Raw genomic sequence first — 18,833 nt, 5'->3', positions numbered from 1 at the left:
GACTATTCTTGTGGTACTACTGCCTTATTAGGCCCATATTAAGCAGCGCATATTAAGACCAAAACTCATGTACAACAACTTCCTTACTTGCAATAAATCAGCACTAATTAGAGGGTTATTGAGGAAAAACTCTCAACTAATGGCCTACGTTATAAAGTGTTTTATAATGACTAATAAAGGGCCAATATACTGCTAATATGCATGTTAATTAACAACTAGTTGATGGAGAATTTGTGTACCTTAATATAAAGTGTTACCAAATGAAATGTAACCTTTTGGGCAGACAGATGAACAGATCTCAGTGCTGCCATGTTCTAAAGGAACTAAACAATTTAAGCTTAATCATTCCAATAAAATGGCTCATATTTAACTCGCCAATGCACATGGCTTCTGTGGGTCAGTGTTTCTATGTGGTGTGGTGAGATGACCCTAAATAAAACCTGCTCTGAGCAACTCCTTCCAACGCAACTGAAGTCAGATCATGACTGGCATCCTGTAGACTCCAGCTGCTTCAGAGGGAACACATGTAGTCTCTTATTTATAAAAAGGCCCATTGAGGACTAGCAAACTAGTCTTCAGCTGTGAAGGTATGGGATTAGTCCCTGGTCCATGATATGCACAAAATAAATGACAAATATGATTATTCACCAAGTTTTTTTAATGAGGTAGGTGATTATAATAAAAGATAGAAAACAATATAATACCAGAGTTCAGGTTATCAGTCTGTCACCATGCTATCTGCAGTTATGAACCTTTAAGAGAAGAAATAATAATAATAACAAACACATAGCAGCTGTAATAAAAAGTTGCAACAGAACATATGAAATGTTATGGACCCTTAATAAATGTTCATCAGTCTAAGCATGCTAAACTGCTGACATGCTTTTGGAGAAGGACCTCAGCAACATAACAGCAAGACTCATTCTACAGCATACAGTATATGTGTGTACAGTATATACAGTTCATCTGCTGTTGCTCTATGCTTCATACTGTCAATTCAATCAAATCAATGGATCATTTTCTGCAGGTCATCTCCACAGTGTAATAAGGTGGTTCCTCTGTGCTCCGTCTGTGACCCTCCCCACACAACCCCACTGCATTATAAAGCGTTTGGTGTCTGCTTCCGTCATGTCACAGGATCAAACGGTAGAAGACCCAGCATGCCAACATGACCCAGTGACTGGCCCAGTTCAGTTCGGACCACCTCTGGACGGTGTGGATGGCAGTGTAACCCTGTCAACAGGAGACAAAAACAAAACATTACACACACACACACACATCTCTGTCTCATGTGAGTGTGCTGTGAAACAATAATCACTATAACATTGAAATACAATTCTCAAAAAGTCACTGCAGAGAAAACCAAGCCGTTGATTGGATTAGGGGCCAGTGGTTCCCAAACTTTTTCAGTCGGGCCCCCCTTGGGTATTGTAAATATTTTCGGGACCCCCCAACCCGGTTCCCATCTATATTGGTAGGATTAATTGTATATTGTTGTAAAAACATTACATTTTCTTTGCTAATAATAAGAAGATACAAAGATCCAACTATCATTTTATATTTTATTATGGATTACACATGAACAAAAGTGAAAAATAGATTTTTAAATTCAAATTTCTTTAAGGGAAATATATGAATGAACACTGAACTACTATTTCTACTGCAGGTTGCAAACGATCACATCACTATACAATATCCACACAAAGCCTATCAATGACTTGTGTGTGCTTGCTTTCTCTCGCAGATCTTCTCAAAGCGGGGCTGTTGTTTTGAGACAGCCACTCTCAGCTCATTCTCAATGTTCAGCTTTGATCTGTATTTGGTTTTGATGGCAGCAACAGCTGAAAAGCCTGTCTCACACAAGTAGGATGTTGCAAAAGGCAGCATTATGCCCACAGCTCTCTGACCAATGAGAGGGTACTCCTCCACTCCAACCCAAAACCCAGCCATGGTCCTGGATTTGAACAGCAGCCTCATGGTTGAATCTGAAGTCATTTCAATGTACTGTTCCTCTTCTGCAGTGCTGAACGTGGTAGGTGGGGTTGCAACAAATGGATCTCTAATCCAGTCGTATTTGGCACCGTCATCCACAGAGAAGTATTTCTGGAAGCTGACTTTCAGGGCTGAGATGTAATCTCTCATACATGGGAACGCTGCGTTCTGCAGCTCATTGGTCTCGATGAATGCCTTGAGATTCTCAAATGAGTCGATATCCCCACGTTCTAGTCTCCTGCCCCACATGTCCAGTTTCCGTGTGAAGGATTGTATCTTGTGTGAAAGGTGTGTATTGTTGCCCTGCAACTGCAGATTCAATTCATTTAGGGGATAGCAAGTTCGAGTCCCACTGCAGTCAGCATGTCGTTGTGTCCCTGAGACACTTCACCCCAAATTGCTCCTGTGGGGATTGTCCACAGTACTGAATGTATGTAAGTCGCTTTGGATAAAAGCGTCTAACAAGTGACATGTAATGTAATGTCATTTAGCTTCACAAACATGTCGCTTAGGTAGGCCAGTTTCATGAGGAAGTGTTCATCATTAAAACTTGCTGGCAAGATCGTTCCCCTCCTCCTCCAAGAAGATTCTGATCTCATCTTTAAGCGCCAGCACCCTGGACAGCACTTTTCCGCGAGAGAGCCATCGGGACTCGCTGTGAAAAAGAACAGCTGTGTACTCGGAGCCCATCCCCTGGCACAATGCGGACAGAAGACGAGCTTTCAGTGGTCTTGTTTTTGATGTAATTGACGGTGGTTATAACATCGGACAAAACGGCATTAAGCTCCGGGCTCAGCTGCTTTGAGGCGAGTGCCTCTCTGTGTATTAGACAGTGCGTCCACACTGCTCTCGGTGCAACGCGCTTGATGAGCGCCTGTAGCCGTGTTCCTGCCATAGCCCGGGCACCGTCTGTGCAGATCCCCACACAGTCCTCCCATTTCATTTCAGCTTCACTCAGACAGGTGTCGATTATTTTGAACAGTTCATCAGCTGTTGCTCTCTTTCGGACATAGCTGCAAAATAGCAAATCCTCGCTCAGCTCATCTGTATCCACGTATCTGACATACGCAATTAACAGACAGTCCTTGTTACTGTCTGTAGCCTCGTCTACCTGGAGCAAAGTGTTTGTCTTTTACTTTCTCAACAAGCTGCTCTTTCATGTCTTCTGAGATTTCATCAATGTGTGTAGCAATAGTGTTGTCGGACAAGGGGATGGCTTTGAGTTTTTGGGCAGTTGCCTCGTCAATTAAAGTTGAAACCATATCTATAGCGCAAGGGAGTATGAGCTTCTCAGCGATGGTGTGTGGTTTTTTAGACTTGGCGATACGATATGCCACTTTATACGAGGCAAGTTGAGCATTAGATGTGACAGATGCTGTTTTAACAAAGCAGATCTGCTGACCACGATATTCTTGTAGTTTTCTCTGAAAGAAATCGAGAGGCTTGTTCACATCATTGGGGTGTGTGGTCTCCAAGTGACGTTTCATCTTGTTTGGTTTCATGCTCGCTACTGCTAAGGTTTTGAGACAGAGGACACACACTGGTCGTTCCTCCCCACATACCACGTTAGATGTGAAGCCAAGGGAGATCTATGACTCATCATACTTTCTTGATTTGGGCTTAGTTGCTGCAAGGCTTGTCGTAGGCTCATCCACTTTTCTTTTAACTGACGGCCGTGTTCAACTCTTCTCCATTTAGATTTATTTTTGAGCAGTGTTTGTTTAAAATTTCTTCCCGTGCCCCCCTTGCCGTACCCCCCACAGTTTGAAAACCACTGGATTAGGCTAATATCAGAGACGGTCCTGTATTCTAAAGCAGGGATGTCAAACATACACATATATATATATATATATATGTTTTAGAATACAGGACCGTATATATATAAAGAGAGATTGTATACATTTACAAGGTAGGGGGATAACTTAAACTTCTTCCTTCATAGTTCCCACATTAGTTGTTATGCTGGTGTGTCAGGATTACTGTACACCTGTGGAAATGAATGTTACATCATTTCAAGATCTTGAAAAGATGTTTTGATCATAAAGTAAAATCCTATAGTGTTCAGTTTTGTGTCTTTGTAGATACAGTGTGATCTCTAACAGTCATTACATTTTTTTTTAATTGTACTTAAGAAATGTCAGGTTGTAATGTTTTGTAAAAAGATATGTATTTTTTGCACTTAACCAAAGGGAACAATTTGGAGTTGTGGTTATGTATGGGTTATTCTGCTATGACGTTTCTGGTCAGGCCCACATGAGATCAAATGTGGCCGTAAACTCAAATGAGTTTGACACCCCTGATCGAAAGCATCCATCCGTTATCTGTTAGCAGTTCTCTGCTCACTAACTCAATAAGACACTTGTGCACAGATGTTTTCAAATAAAAGCATTCCAGCTACTAAAATGTCTTGATCCCTCCCTTCTACTTATAACATGAGCCTCTGTGACCTGCACTATATCTTGCTTAATACAGTATGTTAATGTTCCTTATCCTCCAGTTGCTCTCACCTCTTCTACTTCCTGTTCATCAAGTCCAGGATCAAACATAGAGCCCAGGTAGGTGAGGTGGAAGATGGCTAGGAGGCTGAAAACCAGGTTCAGCAACATCACCCAGTAGTCCTGCACACAAATGAAGAAAAAATAACTGTGAAACAGACACAATCTTTTAACCCTCGATATTCTGTTGGGAAGCTGGCCTGACTCTTTAGACCAGAAGAAGGCTAAACAATGCTTTGTTTGGTAACTCTAAGAGACCCAAAGAAGCATCAGCTCACCACTGGTTCAACATTATTTAGTCATTCATCTGTAATAAACATTGTCTTTTATTTAGCCATCTATTCAAATGTTAAAAATGTAGAAAGTGTCATCATTTCATTACAATTGGCAGTAGTAGTAACAGTAGTTTGAAACAGATGAAATGCTGTTAAAGCACTGATCTAAAGTTGTCCTCTTCAGTTGCTGGCCTGGGTTTGTCACCGTCAGATTGAAGTTGAAAAATATAAAATGTAACATAGGCATTCATATTCCACCTGCAGCTGTTTCTCTGCAAAGTTAGGATTTATAAAAACTAAGCTTGACAGGAGAACGTGTGGTCATTCACAGAGACCTCGACACATACGTGTAACTGAAAGAAGGAGAAACGTTCTTTTGTAAAGCCAATCTTACAACGAATAAATAAACACCTGTTTGACACTCCCTATGTGCAAAAACAAATACAGATAGAATGCTAAATATCACCAGAGATAACAGGTTTTGCAAAAGAACCTCTCAAATGTGTTCTGCAATTGATAAACAGTACTTGCACGTTATGAAATGTACTCTTACAAGTCACAAGGTGAACATTGGAACACTTTCAAACGGTTACATTTACCATGAGACAGTTTGGGTGCCTCAGCAGACACATACGAGTGCAGAGAGCTCCACAACATCTTCAATTCAAATCTATGATATTAACACTATTTAGGTGGAGGCTTCAGATAAGGCCAGAGGGTGTGATGATTAAAGTGTGTTAAAAGGGGACAAATTCTTATGCTGATTCATTTATATCAATCTATCTTTAAAATGATATGCGTAGAGCCCAATATGACAAATTACAATTGGCTCCGGGAGCTTTACAGTCTGCAGCATAGACCCTTCAGCGGCCCAGATCAATTCCCCTGAAACTGTTCATCATGGCAGCCATAACTGCTTTACAACAGATGCACAGAATTTGCCGTTGATAAGTAGATGTCTGTTTTGAGCGAAGCTGTACCTTCTTGTGCTGATGGCTGCAGTCGGGGGGGCAGGGCCTAGAGAGGACACAGGCACTGAAGATGGAGGCAAGCTTTTTTCTCAGAACTGAGGATGAGAAAAATCAACAACCTTGTTCATTGAGGTGTGAGAACCAAACCCCATTAAAGCAATCACACATGCTGGGAGCACCTACATGGGAAATGTAGTCTTTGTTAGCCTCTTGACTACAGAGGTCATGATAAGGTGAACATATTTGCCTTTTTTTACAAAAAACTAAAGACTGGCTATAACAGTAATAGTTATGTTCAATAGATAAACGTTCTCTCTTGAAAACTCCTATTAACAAAGCTGATATGGAAATGGAGGATTTAAATACATTCCTCTTTAAAACTTCACAAGATGAAAGATGAAAGCAGCAGCACACACACAGGAGGTTCAGTGAGTGCATTCACCCGTACCATGTTCCACATATGTGATGAAGCCCAGAGAGAGCAGCACAGCGCCCAGATGGAAGCTCAGCCCCTGAGAGGGCACAGGGGGGGTTTGACAAAACCAAATCCAGTCACAATACAACAAATATACAAGACTACTACAAACAAAACAACAATTAAATATTCAAATTTGGACATAACCACTATAGGGCCACAGAGAGGCCATGAACAAATACATCTGCAGGGGAAATATATATATATATATATTACTGTGTATACATATAGTTCTAGATCTTTTTGGTGTGAACGCAAAATCCCAGGAACTATCGGAACTATTCCTGGGAAAAGTACTTAGTACCTAATGTTGATGAACTGACAGGCCCAGAGTGTTATTTGTCTGACCCGGTATGGAAGAAATAATGTTTGAGCCTCTTGTTATTGTGTCATGTGACCTGTTGTTGAAGACAGCCATTGTAGTATATCATACGTTCACAAACTATATCCTAAAATAATATTAAAAGTATATTTAAGTATACAAGCAATACCCCTAACACTGTTAAGTGTCGAGCAGAAAAGAGGCTTCCTGTCACTCACATGCAGCAGAGCGCTGGCTGTGTATGTCACCAGGATGGCAGGAAAAGTCCCCAGTTTCATGGCGTTTTTAAAGGCATCTGAAAACATGGATCATTACGCATTAAACACAACATCCTGAGGTTATAATGTACAGTATCTTTCATAAAACATGTTAATACAAAATGAGTGATGATCAATGTGAATGTTTTTGTCTAAAACCATAAGGTTTTAAATGTATTCTAATATGACAAAAAAAGCCTCACAGAGTAGCTGGAAGCAGATAATATTAGGATTACTGCTAATTAAGAAGCTGAAACCATGAACTGATTTTCCAAATGGTTGCTTAAATGTTTTCTTCCGATTGATCAAGTTATGCAGCTATAAATATGACACTGCTCACAACAGAACAGGAAGATGTTGACATGTGTTGTGTATGTATAAGGGAAGACATCTGATAGGAGCAACAGAGGAAAGGGGATAGTCTATTTGCAGCTCATAGAGTCCTTTTGTGAACCGAAATGTTGAGCACCTTAACGTTTTATGTTAGAAATATATAGTAGGGTCCACAGCTCATAAAAACTACTGAATGCTAACTTACATATGTCGGGCAATTTGCACAATTAGCTTAAGTTGCGTAATTGATATTATAGCTTATGTCCACAATAGTAAGTAAATGGTCTGACCGATTGTGGTTTTGGAGATAGCGGAATGCATTTCGGACATTTTCAGGATCTGAAATGGCAGTTAGCATCGGGCAGTTTCTATGTGCTGGGGACCCTACTATACATTTCCAATATAAAACTTTGGGGTACTCAACATTTCCAGGTTCACACTGCTAGCAACTAGACTAAAAGGGGGATCATCCTCTGGGGATCATGACTGTCTGTCAAAGGTCTCCCCTCCATGGATCAGTGAGTGACGTTAGCCTCCAGCAGGTTTTGTGTGTCGGGCAGCAGGACTGAATCTTTCTGAAGATGTACGCACTTACAGGTTTTCAGCCATCGAGACATGGGAATGTTCCAGGAAGTCACCACCAGCACCATGGAGCGGGGCATCTCCACACTGAGAGGCTTCACCACACTCATGTCCCTGCACAATAATCACAGAGACACATTTTATGCCCAGTAACTCATCATTTCACTCTTCTTCTACCACACTAAATGGACCGATCGCATACCGCCAACTTCAGTCAAGAGGAATACGACATTATAAAAGAGACCTATAAAGGAAAATATATATAAATACACAGCACAAAAGCATCACTTTTGCATTATTAGAAAACATTTATCAACTAATTCATATGGAAAGGGAATCCAAACATGTAATATTATTAAGAAATACAGGTTTTGTTTCTGAGAGACTGCAAAAAAGGTGTGAACTTTGTAGTGAATTATTGGTGACTTCAGCATCATTATTACAGAAGACGTTGGAATCCTGCAGGACAGACCAGCAGAAAGTCAATTACTATTATCAATAAATAAAGGTTCTCGTTAGCACAGGTTTGGCCGCTGAATACCTTACAATGTGTCTGATGAACAGGTCTACCTCTACAGTGAAGTTCCCCCCTGCTCAGCTCTTACCATCTGATGTTGTCCTTCTCTTCAGTGGCCCCCGCTCCAGCCAGCATGCTGGTGCCTTCACTGAGGTGACCCACAAAGTAGTTACTGAAGTGGAAGGACACTGCGTTCTCATACGCATGCAGCCACCTGTGCACAAACACAAAGACACACATTACGTTTACTCAAACACGGTTATCACTTTCACTTAGACTTCCTGTAAGAGGACATCTTAACCCCCTTTGAGTGTAACTTCAGTACTTCCTTATGAACAGATAACTTAAAAAGGCACTAAAGTAATCTGATAATCCAACACAGGTGACAGAATGTTTCATACTTGGGGCATACGATGACATATGATCCATCTTCATCTAATGATGAAGACCATGAGGGACGTGGGAGCTGATGAAGTGAGTGAATGAGCGAGTGAGTGAGCTGACCCTGAGACCAGGATGTTTTGCCTAAGGAGTAGTTAACTGAGGGCCCGTTTACATGGAGACGGTTCGGGTTGTATCTGCTACTTTCGTATAGACGGTTCGTCCACACGAGGCCGTAACGGAACCAGGGAAACGGACCCCTCAAACGATAACGGGTCCCAAGGTGGGTAGATCTGCGGACGGAACGCTCTGGGGGTCAAACGGCTCCGTGTGTACGCCTATACGCCATAGCCCCGCTTCTCCCCACCTCTCCTGCTCACCCCCGTGTCACCCGCTGATGTGTTTCGCCAACAACAACAACCGAGTGTTTCGAGCCAGGTCCCGGTATCTCGCAGGACAGTGCACCCAGCAGGAGCCTCCAGCTAGATTTGATCGATATGGACATAAACGCGAGTGAAGTCTAATCGGACGGGAGAGAGAGATCAGAGATCAGCTGCTGCTGACGGAGACACGCAGCTCTGCATGATCACCTGCAGCTCCGCCTGCTGTGATGGAGCGATGAGTGGAGCAAAACACACACTTCAAGTTAGATCCTCACCCTCAGCTATTTGAATTACCTCTCAAACTACCTAAACTAGTTATAAACATGTTTATGTTTATGTTTAGTCGGGTCACTCATTACTGGATCAGCCAGCTGCATGAGACGGATACTGACGGGCTGTCAGAAGAGAGGGAGGAAAAGAGAGGCTCCGTTTGTTATTCTTTTAAAGCTCAATAAATAACAAAGAAGACCTCTGACCTGCACTTTTCTAAACGGACATGTTGACCAGTGAAAAAAACAGAAGGGCAACCATGCTTGGGAGGTCTTCTTCGCTGCTTTTGGTGTATTTTAGTACATGTGCCGGGCCACTTACAGGCCCGGCACATGTACTACAGCGTCTCCAGCGGTCTCGTGTGGAAGGACACGTTTATTGAGCCGATTGCCTGTGAACATTTCTCCGTGAAAATGGGGCCTAAAATACCTTACTACTGATAACTACCAAGCACAGGACTCTTGTTTGAGTTTTTGTCATTACAAACATTTGATCTGTGAGCTTTGTTACACACGACATGTCTATCTGTTTTGGTTTGGTTCAAACCAGACCAGAAGAGGTAGGTATGATAGAGAGACAGACTGACCTATGAGTAGATAAACATGTGCTGACAATGGAAGCATTTATCCATCATCCAATACCACATTTTTTGTATTAACACACTTCAGTTGTTCTATGGAAGCCTGTGGGAAATCAGCAAACTCTAACCCTGAAAACAATTCTTACCTTTCTCAAATGTATCTTGGAAGCAGGGAGAGAAAGACAGAAAGCATGTTCACAAACCAGTGTATTGTATTGACTCAATGTCTTAGTTGAGGAGGATAAAGATGTTTTTAAAAGGTGCCTTACTTCTGTGTGATTGTGTTTCCATGGATGGGGATGAACAGAGGGAAGAGGTAGGGGGCGACACAGGTGGAGACGAGCAGGCAGACCTGACTCTTCAGGAGGCAGAGGGAGGAGCTGCCCAGCCAGCGCCAGCTCTGAGGAACAGACAGGGCGGTCAAACATGGGCATCGCAGCCATTATATGAGGGTGGGACAAGTCCCCCCCACTTTTTCAAATGATTAGTTTAGACCCCCCCACTTTTACCATGTGGAAAGTCCGTGAATCTGTCTCTCCACTCGCCGCACTCTGTAGAGCGCTGTGTCAGTGCTTCACTATCAAATCCATTCCACTTGCTTATTGAGAGAATGCCCAAATCAATGAAACTCCGTACCATGTTTTCACTGCTGCTTTGTACCAAGGCATATTGTCCCATAGCGCGCGCATGTTCAAGGAGTGTTGCCATAGTTGGACAGCTCAGATCTGTTGTATGAAGCGATGCCGGTAGCGGAGGTAAGGCACACACACCAAGTGTTCAGGACATTGTTAATACAGCGAAAATCAAAGCTGACGATCTCTTGGTTTGATATGTTTTCTCCCCCAGACAACATGGATATAAGAACATTTTTTTCGAAGAAGAGTACAGTAAGTAATGAGCTGGTAGCAGTTAATCAGTTAACAGTGATGGCGGCAAAAGCGTCTCACTTCTGGAGAGGAGTTTCGTCTTTATGTCATGATAGAGAGATACAAATACTGAATAGTTCAGATGAGAAAAGGCATCGAAATGCCAGGTTACTAGTATTTATCATGTAAACAGGGAACATGAATAACACGATCTCTCTGTGCTCATGTAAACACCATGATGTCCATGTAGAGACGCAGTCAGTGTGTTTTACTGGAGCCTCAGTTCGATAAGAGATTATTTTCTGAGTTCTTTAACTTCGGTACTCTCTCTCAAAATGGTAATGTGCATTATGTTTTAATTATACATCTTATCATTCAGAAGCTTTTTGTGTGTGTTTATGTTTTACTGAGTGCTTATAGGCCATTTCCATCCCAGTATTCAGTTAACTATTTATTTTATGTGCACATTACATAGACTAGCTAATATTCTACCTACTGCTTGGGACTTTGAGTCTTCAAAATGTCCAATGTCACAGACGGGGACTTACTTTAGAGTCAGTTGTATTTACATTCAGTATGACTTGTTATGATTCAATGTGAAAGAGTATACTGCTCAGTAAATAATGATCACTTCACCACCTCTCTTGACATCTAGGCGCTTGAGAGTGAGTCAGAGGCAGAACACAGGGACAGTGGAGAGAGGTCCGTTGCTGAGGTGAGTGATGAAAGGGAAATGACAGTTTAGAGTCAATTGTGATGTGGACTCTCATCCCAGAATTTTAAGGAAATCAGTGGGGATATTGAACAGGAAACATTTCAGTCAAGGGGAATCATGTGACCAATATAGACAGAAGAGCAACATTTAAGTCAATGATACCATTCCTAGGTGAACTTAACATCTGTATGGAGTCAGATCAGTCTCAATATTAATAAATGCTCACAGAAGGATTCACAAATGTATTTTGCGATTTATATATAAACGACTCTCCACAACAATATCTCTCAATGCACTCATAAATATTTATTGTTGTATATAAATGTACAAAAAAATGGGCATTTAAACTGCTTTTTATTCATTCAAAGACGGCTCTGAATTAATAATCAAATAGGTTTCCTTTCTTTACTACTGGATGCAATTACAAAATGTACCCATCATTTTCCTCATGCTAGTATAGCCACATAAAAGTATCAAACCACCTGTTAAAATGCACCAGAATACAGGAAATCTATTTTATTTTCGTGGTGGGGGACCCCCACACCCCCCGTTAAAAATGTCCCCCCCACATTCAGTATGCTTCCTACTCCCATGCGGTCAAATGTCAGTTTATCTTAGGAACCTTCCTTACGGAGTGAAATGACCTGGAAGTACCTCAGTGGCCGCCATGATAAGAGCTGTTAGAATTCTCTAGTCTAGTTCAGTGGTTCTCAAACTTTTTTCAATAATGTACCCTTTGAAAAAAAGATTCAGCCAAGTACCCCCTGATCAGCGCAAAAACTATTTGTTAAGGAAAAAATGCCTATATAAAGAGGTACAGTAAAGTGCTGCACCATCATGTCTGATTTATTAAAACAACAACATTGTAACTGAGAAACACTTAAATGCTACATTTCAAATGTTTACAATTGTTACGTGCCGCAGTTGGTGCTTGTGTGTGTGTGCTTGTGGGGGTCTCTCTCTCTCTCTCTCCCTCTGATTGTCTCCAGGTGCAGCCTCTCCCCAGGTGCTCCCAATCCCCAATCAGCACCCCCATAAAGGACCTGAGGAAGGCTGCAGTCGTTCTCCCCTTCTCCTCTGGCTGCATGTGTGCAGCCTGTGTTACGTGCTGTAGTGTAGTGTCTCTGTGTGAGGCCTAGGTGAACCTGTGTTCTGCTAATTGTTAGGAGATGTGCTCCAGTGTGTATTGGTGTATTGTTTTATGTTAGTCACTTTCTTTTGAAAGAAAGTTGTCCTTAGTTAAGTTTGTTTTGCAAGTTGGCTGGTGAAACCTTTTTCTTTTTGTTAATTAAAAGACCTGCTTATGGCTTCAGAGATCAGTTTCCTCTCCTTTTTCATGCTGTTACTTTCCTTTGTGCCCCTGGATCTAAAAGGGAAGTAACAGCAATCCATCACTAAATTCATGGCAAACCAATTTTAACATCATGCAATAACACTGAGATGACATTAGTTGCATTGAACTGATCTTTTTGATAAGTTGTACTTACAGTAGTGTAGTGAAACATGGGCTTGAGCTTCACTGAGGATCTTTGTCATTCTGACAGGGAGGCAACCTGCAGTTATTACACTCTGCATTTTGAAATATGTGTAACTCTGTTCATATAAAACCCACACTGCTCCAACTTCGTTACTTTTCCTAAAATTGGTATATTTATTTATTTATTTTGGGGCGTGGGGAATGTAGAGAAAAAGATATATGAGCATTTTATGAGCATGGGATTTTGACCCCTCATATAAACATATGCATAATGCTGCGCTATACTCTGCGGCCACACGCCGTTGCCAAGCAACGCTTATTGTTTAGGTGTCCTTTGAAAAGCAGGCAGTCATATCATTAACTAGAACTAGCTAGATCTGATAGATTTGGACATAGACGCGAGTGAAGTCTAACCGGACGCGAGAGAGAGATAAGATCAGCTGCTGCTGATGGAGAACACGCGGCTCTGCATGATCACAGCTCCGCCGCTGTGACGGACCGTTGAGCTGAGCAAAATACACTAAGTTAGACCTAACACACTTAGCTAGTTTATCTACTCTGGAACTAGCTAAACTAGTTATAAATATATTTATTTTTTACTGTCGGGTCACTTATTACAGGTTCAGCGAGCTGCACGAGACTGACGGGCTGTCAGGAGAGGGAGAGGAAAAGAGAGCACCCCCGTTCCGTTTTTTTTCCTACATTAACATAAAATAAATCTCACGTACCCCCTGCAGTACTCCAACGTACCCCTAGGGGTCCGCGTACCACCCATTTGAGAACCACTGGTCTAGATGATAGGAAAGGAGGTTTGAAACTTCCTTTAGCTTAGGAAACACTGGACCTTCCTTTACGAAAGGAAATGCTGTCCCACAATGCCATGCGGCTGCAACATTTATCGTGACTTTGTTTTGAACACTATTCAAATACATAATAAGTTAACATTTCACAGTGTTTACTGAGCGGAATGGGGTGAGCCACAATAAGTTTCACTTTACTTTTTTTATTTAAGTTCAGATCTTGGTAATAAAGAGTATATTTTTCACTGTTGTCCACGTTCATAAAGCCGGCATGAAACCCATTATAACACACGGTGCAAAGTCTTTATGTGCTCTTACAGTAGTCCTCTGTACAGACAACTGTAGTTTCCCCACAGCAGACGCACATTCATTTCTTCCTTTTGCGCATCATGAATACGTCGGATAGTGTCAGTGCAGTCGGATTCTCAAAGCACTCTATTCCTGAGTCCTGACGTTTCTTACAGAGGTCAAGGAATAGTGGTTAGGAAAAGATGATGGGAGCTGATTTTAGGACAATTCGACCGCAACCACACTCAACACCACAGCACTGAGCATGGAGAGCACTGTGCACACAGCTGGACAGAAGTACTCACCAGCTTTTTGCCCTCAATGGTGTTCTGATAAGTGGAGAAGCTTATCCAAGGGCCGAACACTACAGTGCCCACAAAGAGAACGTAGCCCAGGAACTGAGCTGGGGAGGGCAGGCAGCTCACGGCCCCCCTGTCCAGGTCAAAGGCCAGAGAGATGGCCTTCATGGCCACCACCATCTGAGAGCCTGAAACACACACACACACATTTTTGATTACCATTACATTTAGAAAAAAGTAACCAGATTACGGTTACCTTTTTTTTTAGAATAGAGATTACTAGCAGGATAGCAGTGTTACAACACATTTTGAACTAAAGATGGATATATTATAGGTAGACATACATTTATCTTGAATGCAGTAGGTGGACACTTGATTTATTAAACAAAAATAGAGTCCATGCTTTTGATTAATGTATTAAGCATTTGTGAACTATGACTGTTACTACATTTTGGATATGAAGTATCTTGGTTTCTTCTTTTCTACGGTTACATTGTATCATTGCTTTATTAAAAAAGATCTTATTGTTATTTATTTTCTCTTGTTTTTATTTATTTGATATAATCCAAAAGTATTGAAAGGTAATCAGGTTGCATTAATTATATATTTTGATACTCAGATTAAGTTACCGATTTTTTTTTATACATGTAACTAGTAACTGTAATTGTTCTTACTAACCCTCCCAACCCTGTTGTTAAGAAATGATATTGCACTCAAGCTCCATTCACTAAAGATGAGTGTTATGCTAAGGTGTGTAATAATCAGGGTTCATACACTTTTTCACCTATGATTTTCAATTACTTTTCCATGACTTCTCCAGGACCTTTACCTAATTTTCCATGACCAAAAAAATGACTCAGCGGTACCACTGAAAATGGTTTATTTTAACATGGAACAGGAAAATAAGGTCTGAAAAATGTAGTGCCTATCTAAAACAAATCAAATAGGCTTACTAGCTTCTACAGGCTAAAGCAACTCAAATCTCTCACCAGCAGAATACCTTGTCAGTTAAATGCCATTTTACGTTTCATTACTATACGATAAAGTATTTATTATCATTAATTATAGTATTACTATTTCGGCGATTAGATAACATCTCAATTATATTTGATGCAACTTTAGTTACATTTCCATGACTTTTCCAAAACTTTGGGAAAAATATAGTTTTCCATAACTTTTCCAGGGCCTGGAATTAGCATATTGAATTTCCATGACTTTTCCAGGTTTTGAATGACCGTAAGAACCCTGAATAACATTATCATGATGTGTTTAAAGGTCATCTTTAAAGCAATAGTAGTTTCAGCAGTGTATTGTTTTCACCCTGGGGTCCAATAGGATATTGAGAATTGTGGAATTTCGTAACGACTACTAAATGTATTGTAGAATCCCTTTTCTAAGAACTACATCCTAGGATAATATATTGTTTTTACAAATGTCATACATTACAATATTATACTTTTTTAAGATTTCCATAGCTGACAGGTTCACACAAACTTTTGAACATTGATTTTCACAGCAATAGATTTAGTACCATATGACCCATTCTCTGTTTCCTATCATAGTAAAACATATCACTGTCAGTTTTTAATTATTTTAAAGTAAAAAAACGACTGTAAAAGGATAAACATGACCTTTGATGGGAAATGGGGACATTAAATACATAGTTATGGAACTATGTGGTACTATCAACTGATTCAAATACACAACTAAACATACATCAGTGACCGTGTTCTCAGGACGACTGGTGGAATATTTACCTCTTATTTTATGCCAGGTCACCATGTCAATCAGATGCAACTCTCTGAAAGGAAGAGGGAAAAAAACAAAGATTTTACAATGTATTCTACACCAGAAATGTGTGGGTGTGCTGACTACTTATGGAATGGATATATAGAAACTATTCAGCAGTGAGTAGGAGCCGCTCTAACAGGCTGCAACTTGTTTAAGTTAAGAATTAACATTTGGACTTTAGTGGCTTTTGTGAGCGAGGCCTGAAGAGACAGGCTCTCAGTGTTTTACCCAGACTTAGCAGTTTATGGAGCTAGTGCAGACAGTTCCTTTCCTAACAGTTGGCAACATTATGCTAGGTTTTTAGTTGGACTATTTGGTGCAGTTTACTTTGCTGGCCTCTGAAACTGAAATGACTCCGGATAAAATGAAAGAACAAAACCAAGTTTAGACATTGACAATGCAATATTTCAACAAGCAATGCCAATATTCAGGCAGAACGAACAACGACATTCCTACTGGCAGACACAGCCTCACACATATGGCGCATTTCCACTGCAACGGGTAGCCCCGTTTAAGCGTCCTTAATCGTCCTCAAGCGGCCAGGCCAGGTGGTCTTTCCATATAGCCTAGTACCGGCCAGCGGGTACTTTTCCCCTCTTTTTCCGGCCCCATAAAATCGTGGTTCTATCAGACCAGGGCCAGAGCTGAACTAGTGACGTCAACACTCTCGACTGCTGATTGGTCAGAGAGAATTGTCACAAGATCGCGCGCGAGTTCATCCCTAGCGTTGCATATATATTTAGAAGCAAGCTTGCAGCATTTTTATAAACAGCATTTTGTAAACGGATGAGCTACAAAAATGGCTATGTCTAATAAGAAAAGCACACCGTGGTCGACCGAGGAGGTGATGACGTTCCTACATCTCATTGGGGATGATCAAATCCAGCGGGAGCTCGACGGAACAACTCGAAATGTGAACAAAAACAAAGCCGATCGCCCCGCCTACACTGCGTTGCTACCCCAGGTCCTAAACTGTAATGGAAATGCGCCACGGCCTGGGCCGGCCAGCGAGGCAGCCCGAGGCCTGAGCGAGGACGCTTAGGGACGCTTAAACGGGGCTACCCCGTTGCAGTGGAAATGCGCCAATAGACACACACAGCCACACACAGCCACACACAGCCACACACACACACGGCAAAATGAAGCTTTGAATGAAGCATCGAACCACTTGGACAATTGTGTCGGAAATAGGTTCATTTCTCGAAGCTTCAGTTACAGCGACCTCTCCTGGCGAAGTGCAAGGCTGCAGTGGGTTTAACGTATCTTTGCCTTGAAAAATATTCGATGCACACACTAAGACACTAAGACTGAATATCATGTTCTATTTGCAATTAAAGATTGATAATTGTGTGTATTGGGTTATTGAGCAGAGATTAGAGAGTGCTAGACATGTTTTTGGGAGGAGAGGGCCTTTTATCAGTCATTAAAGTATTAAAGTTGAAAAACAATGATTTAAAAGTTCATCCGTTCCGGGCTTTGAACCAGCTGCGCGGAGGACACGCCGCATTCGGGCCGCCGGCTCTACCCACTGGGCTATCTATTCCTTGAACTATTGAACTGTTTTTATATTACTCATAATTGTCTTTTTGTTCACAACTTCTCCACATTTCAAAGTGTTTCCCGAGCCAGAACGACCTATCTTTCTTCCTGGCTTGCTCTATAATGAACCATTTCAAATGCAATACCAACAACAACTCAACAGCAACAACGCAGACTACGACAACAACCCACACATTGCGCATTGTTTAGAGCGGTCATAAAGTGTTGAAGCGCTCAAATTTGAAACGGTTTCAACCTGTCACCTGTCAGAATCGAGACGAGGCAGTGCATTGAATCACCTGATTGGACGGCGAACCAGTCAAGTGATTCATTCAGGAAATGAAGCAGTTGCTGGTTCTGACGTCACATGTCACGTGATTTGAAGCAAGCTTCGAATCACTGCATCTATGGAATAGGAAGTCCAGAGTTGAAGCTCCGTTCGAAGCTTCAGTGTCAAACTGCCATCACCAACCTCACACAGCCTCACACAGCCACACACAGACACACACAGCCTCACACAGACACACACAGACACACACAGACACAGCCTCACCCAGACACACACACACAGACACACACAGCCTCACCCAGACACACACAGACACACACACAGACACACACAGCCTCACACAGACACAGCCTCACACAGATACACACAGACTATTATTTAGAAAGTGCTTCAGAAATCAATAACATAAATGTCTTGACATTAAATTATAAACCATAATTAATCAATTGTATAGGTCTAGCCTCCCTATATCTGTGTGTGAAATTGTTCCTCTCCTCAAAAACAATACTTCTGCAGTCTAGCTGCAGCTTCTAGCAACGGTCTTCTGTTAAATGTCCTGAATGTGGCATCACACACAGGACTTAAGTCTGAACACAGCAGACAACAGGAGTATTTACAACAGCATATACAAACAAAAATAGTGCATGTGGGTGCACACTTACATTCTCTGTCTTACTGTTGCATAAATCCCATGAATGTATGAGATTAAGTTAGCTTCATTATATCTCAATCAGTGATTAAGTGAATAATAAAGTTTCTATCGAGTCACTATCAGCCTGTCACTCATTATTTTCAGGGGGGGGGCGGGGTTTGGAGGAACGGAGAGTATTTATCTTCTGAAAATAGCAAGAGGACATTCATACTCTGCAATCCAAGACTTGATTAAATCCACCAAAAACCTGACATGATGATAACGAGTGTTTTTCACAAATCGAT

General features: G+C 41.4%; 1 protein-coding gene across 3 annotated transcripts in view; it reads right to left on the bottom strand.

Moving 5' to 3' along the window:
* Positions 1-637: 637 nt before the first annotated feature.
* LOC117535475 (protein-serine O-palmitoleoyltransferase porcupine-like) overlaps positions 638-18,833 on the bottom strand; it is a 34,632-nt gene continuing 16,436 nt past the window's right edge. For all 3 annotated transcript variants that reach the window (XM_034199948.1, XM_034199949.1, XM_034199950.1), the window contains exons 4-13: positions 16,036-16,079; positions 14,285-14,466; positions 10,103-10,233; positions 8,308-8,433; positions 7,716-7,816; positions 6,749-6,825; positions 6,182-6,245; positions 5,743-5,828; positions 4,500-4,610; positions 638-1,233 (exon numbers count right to left, since the gene is read on the bottom strand). In XM_034199948.1, coding sequence (XP_034055839.1) covers positions 1,132-1,233; positions 4,500-4,610; positions 5,743-5,828; positions 6,182-6,245; positions 6,749-6,825; positions 7,716-7,816; positions 8,308-8,433; positions 10,103-10,233; positions 14,285-14,466; positions 16,036-16,079 — 1,024 coding nt within the window. In that variant the 3' untranslated portion in view covers positions 638-1,131. The remainder of the gene's footprint in view (positions 1,234-4,499; positions 4,611-5,742; positions 5,829-6,181; positions 6,246-6,748; positions 6,826-7,715; positions 7,817-8,307; positions 8,434-10,102; positions 10,234-14,284; positions 14,467-16,035; positions 16,080-18,833) is intronic.

This window comes from Gymnodraco acuticeps, unplaced genomic scaffold (assembly GCF_902827175.1).
Source record: "Gymnodraco acuticeps unplaced genomic scaffold, fGymAcu1.1, whole genome shotgun sequence".
NCBI lineage: Eukaryota > Metazoa > Chordata > Actinopteri > Perciformes > Bathydraconidae > Gymnodraco > Gymnodraco acuticeps.
The sequence above is the reverse complement of the archived record's forward strand: the minus strand, read 5'-3'. Positions and strand labels throughout refer to the sequence as shown.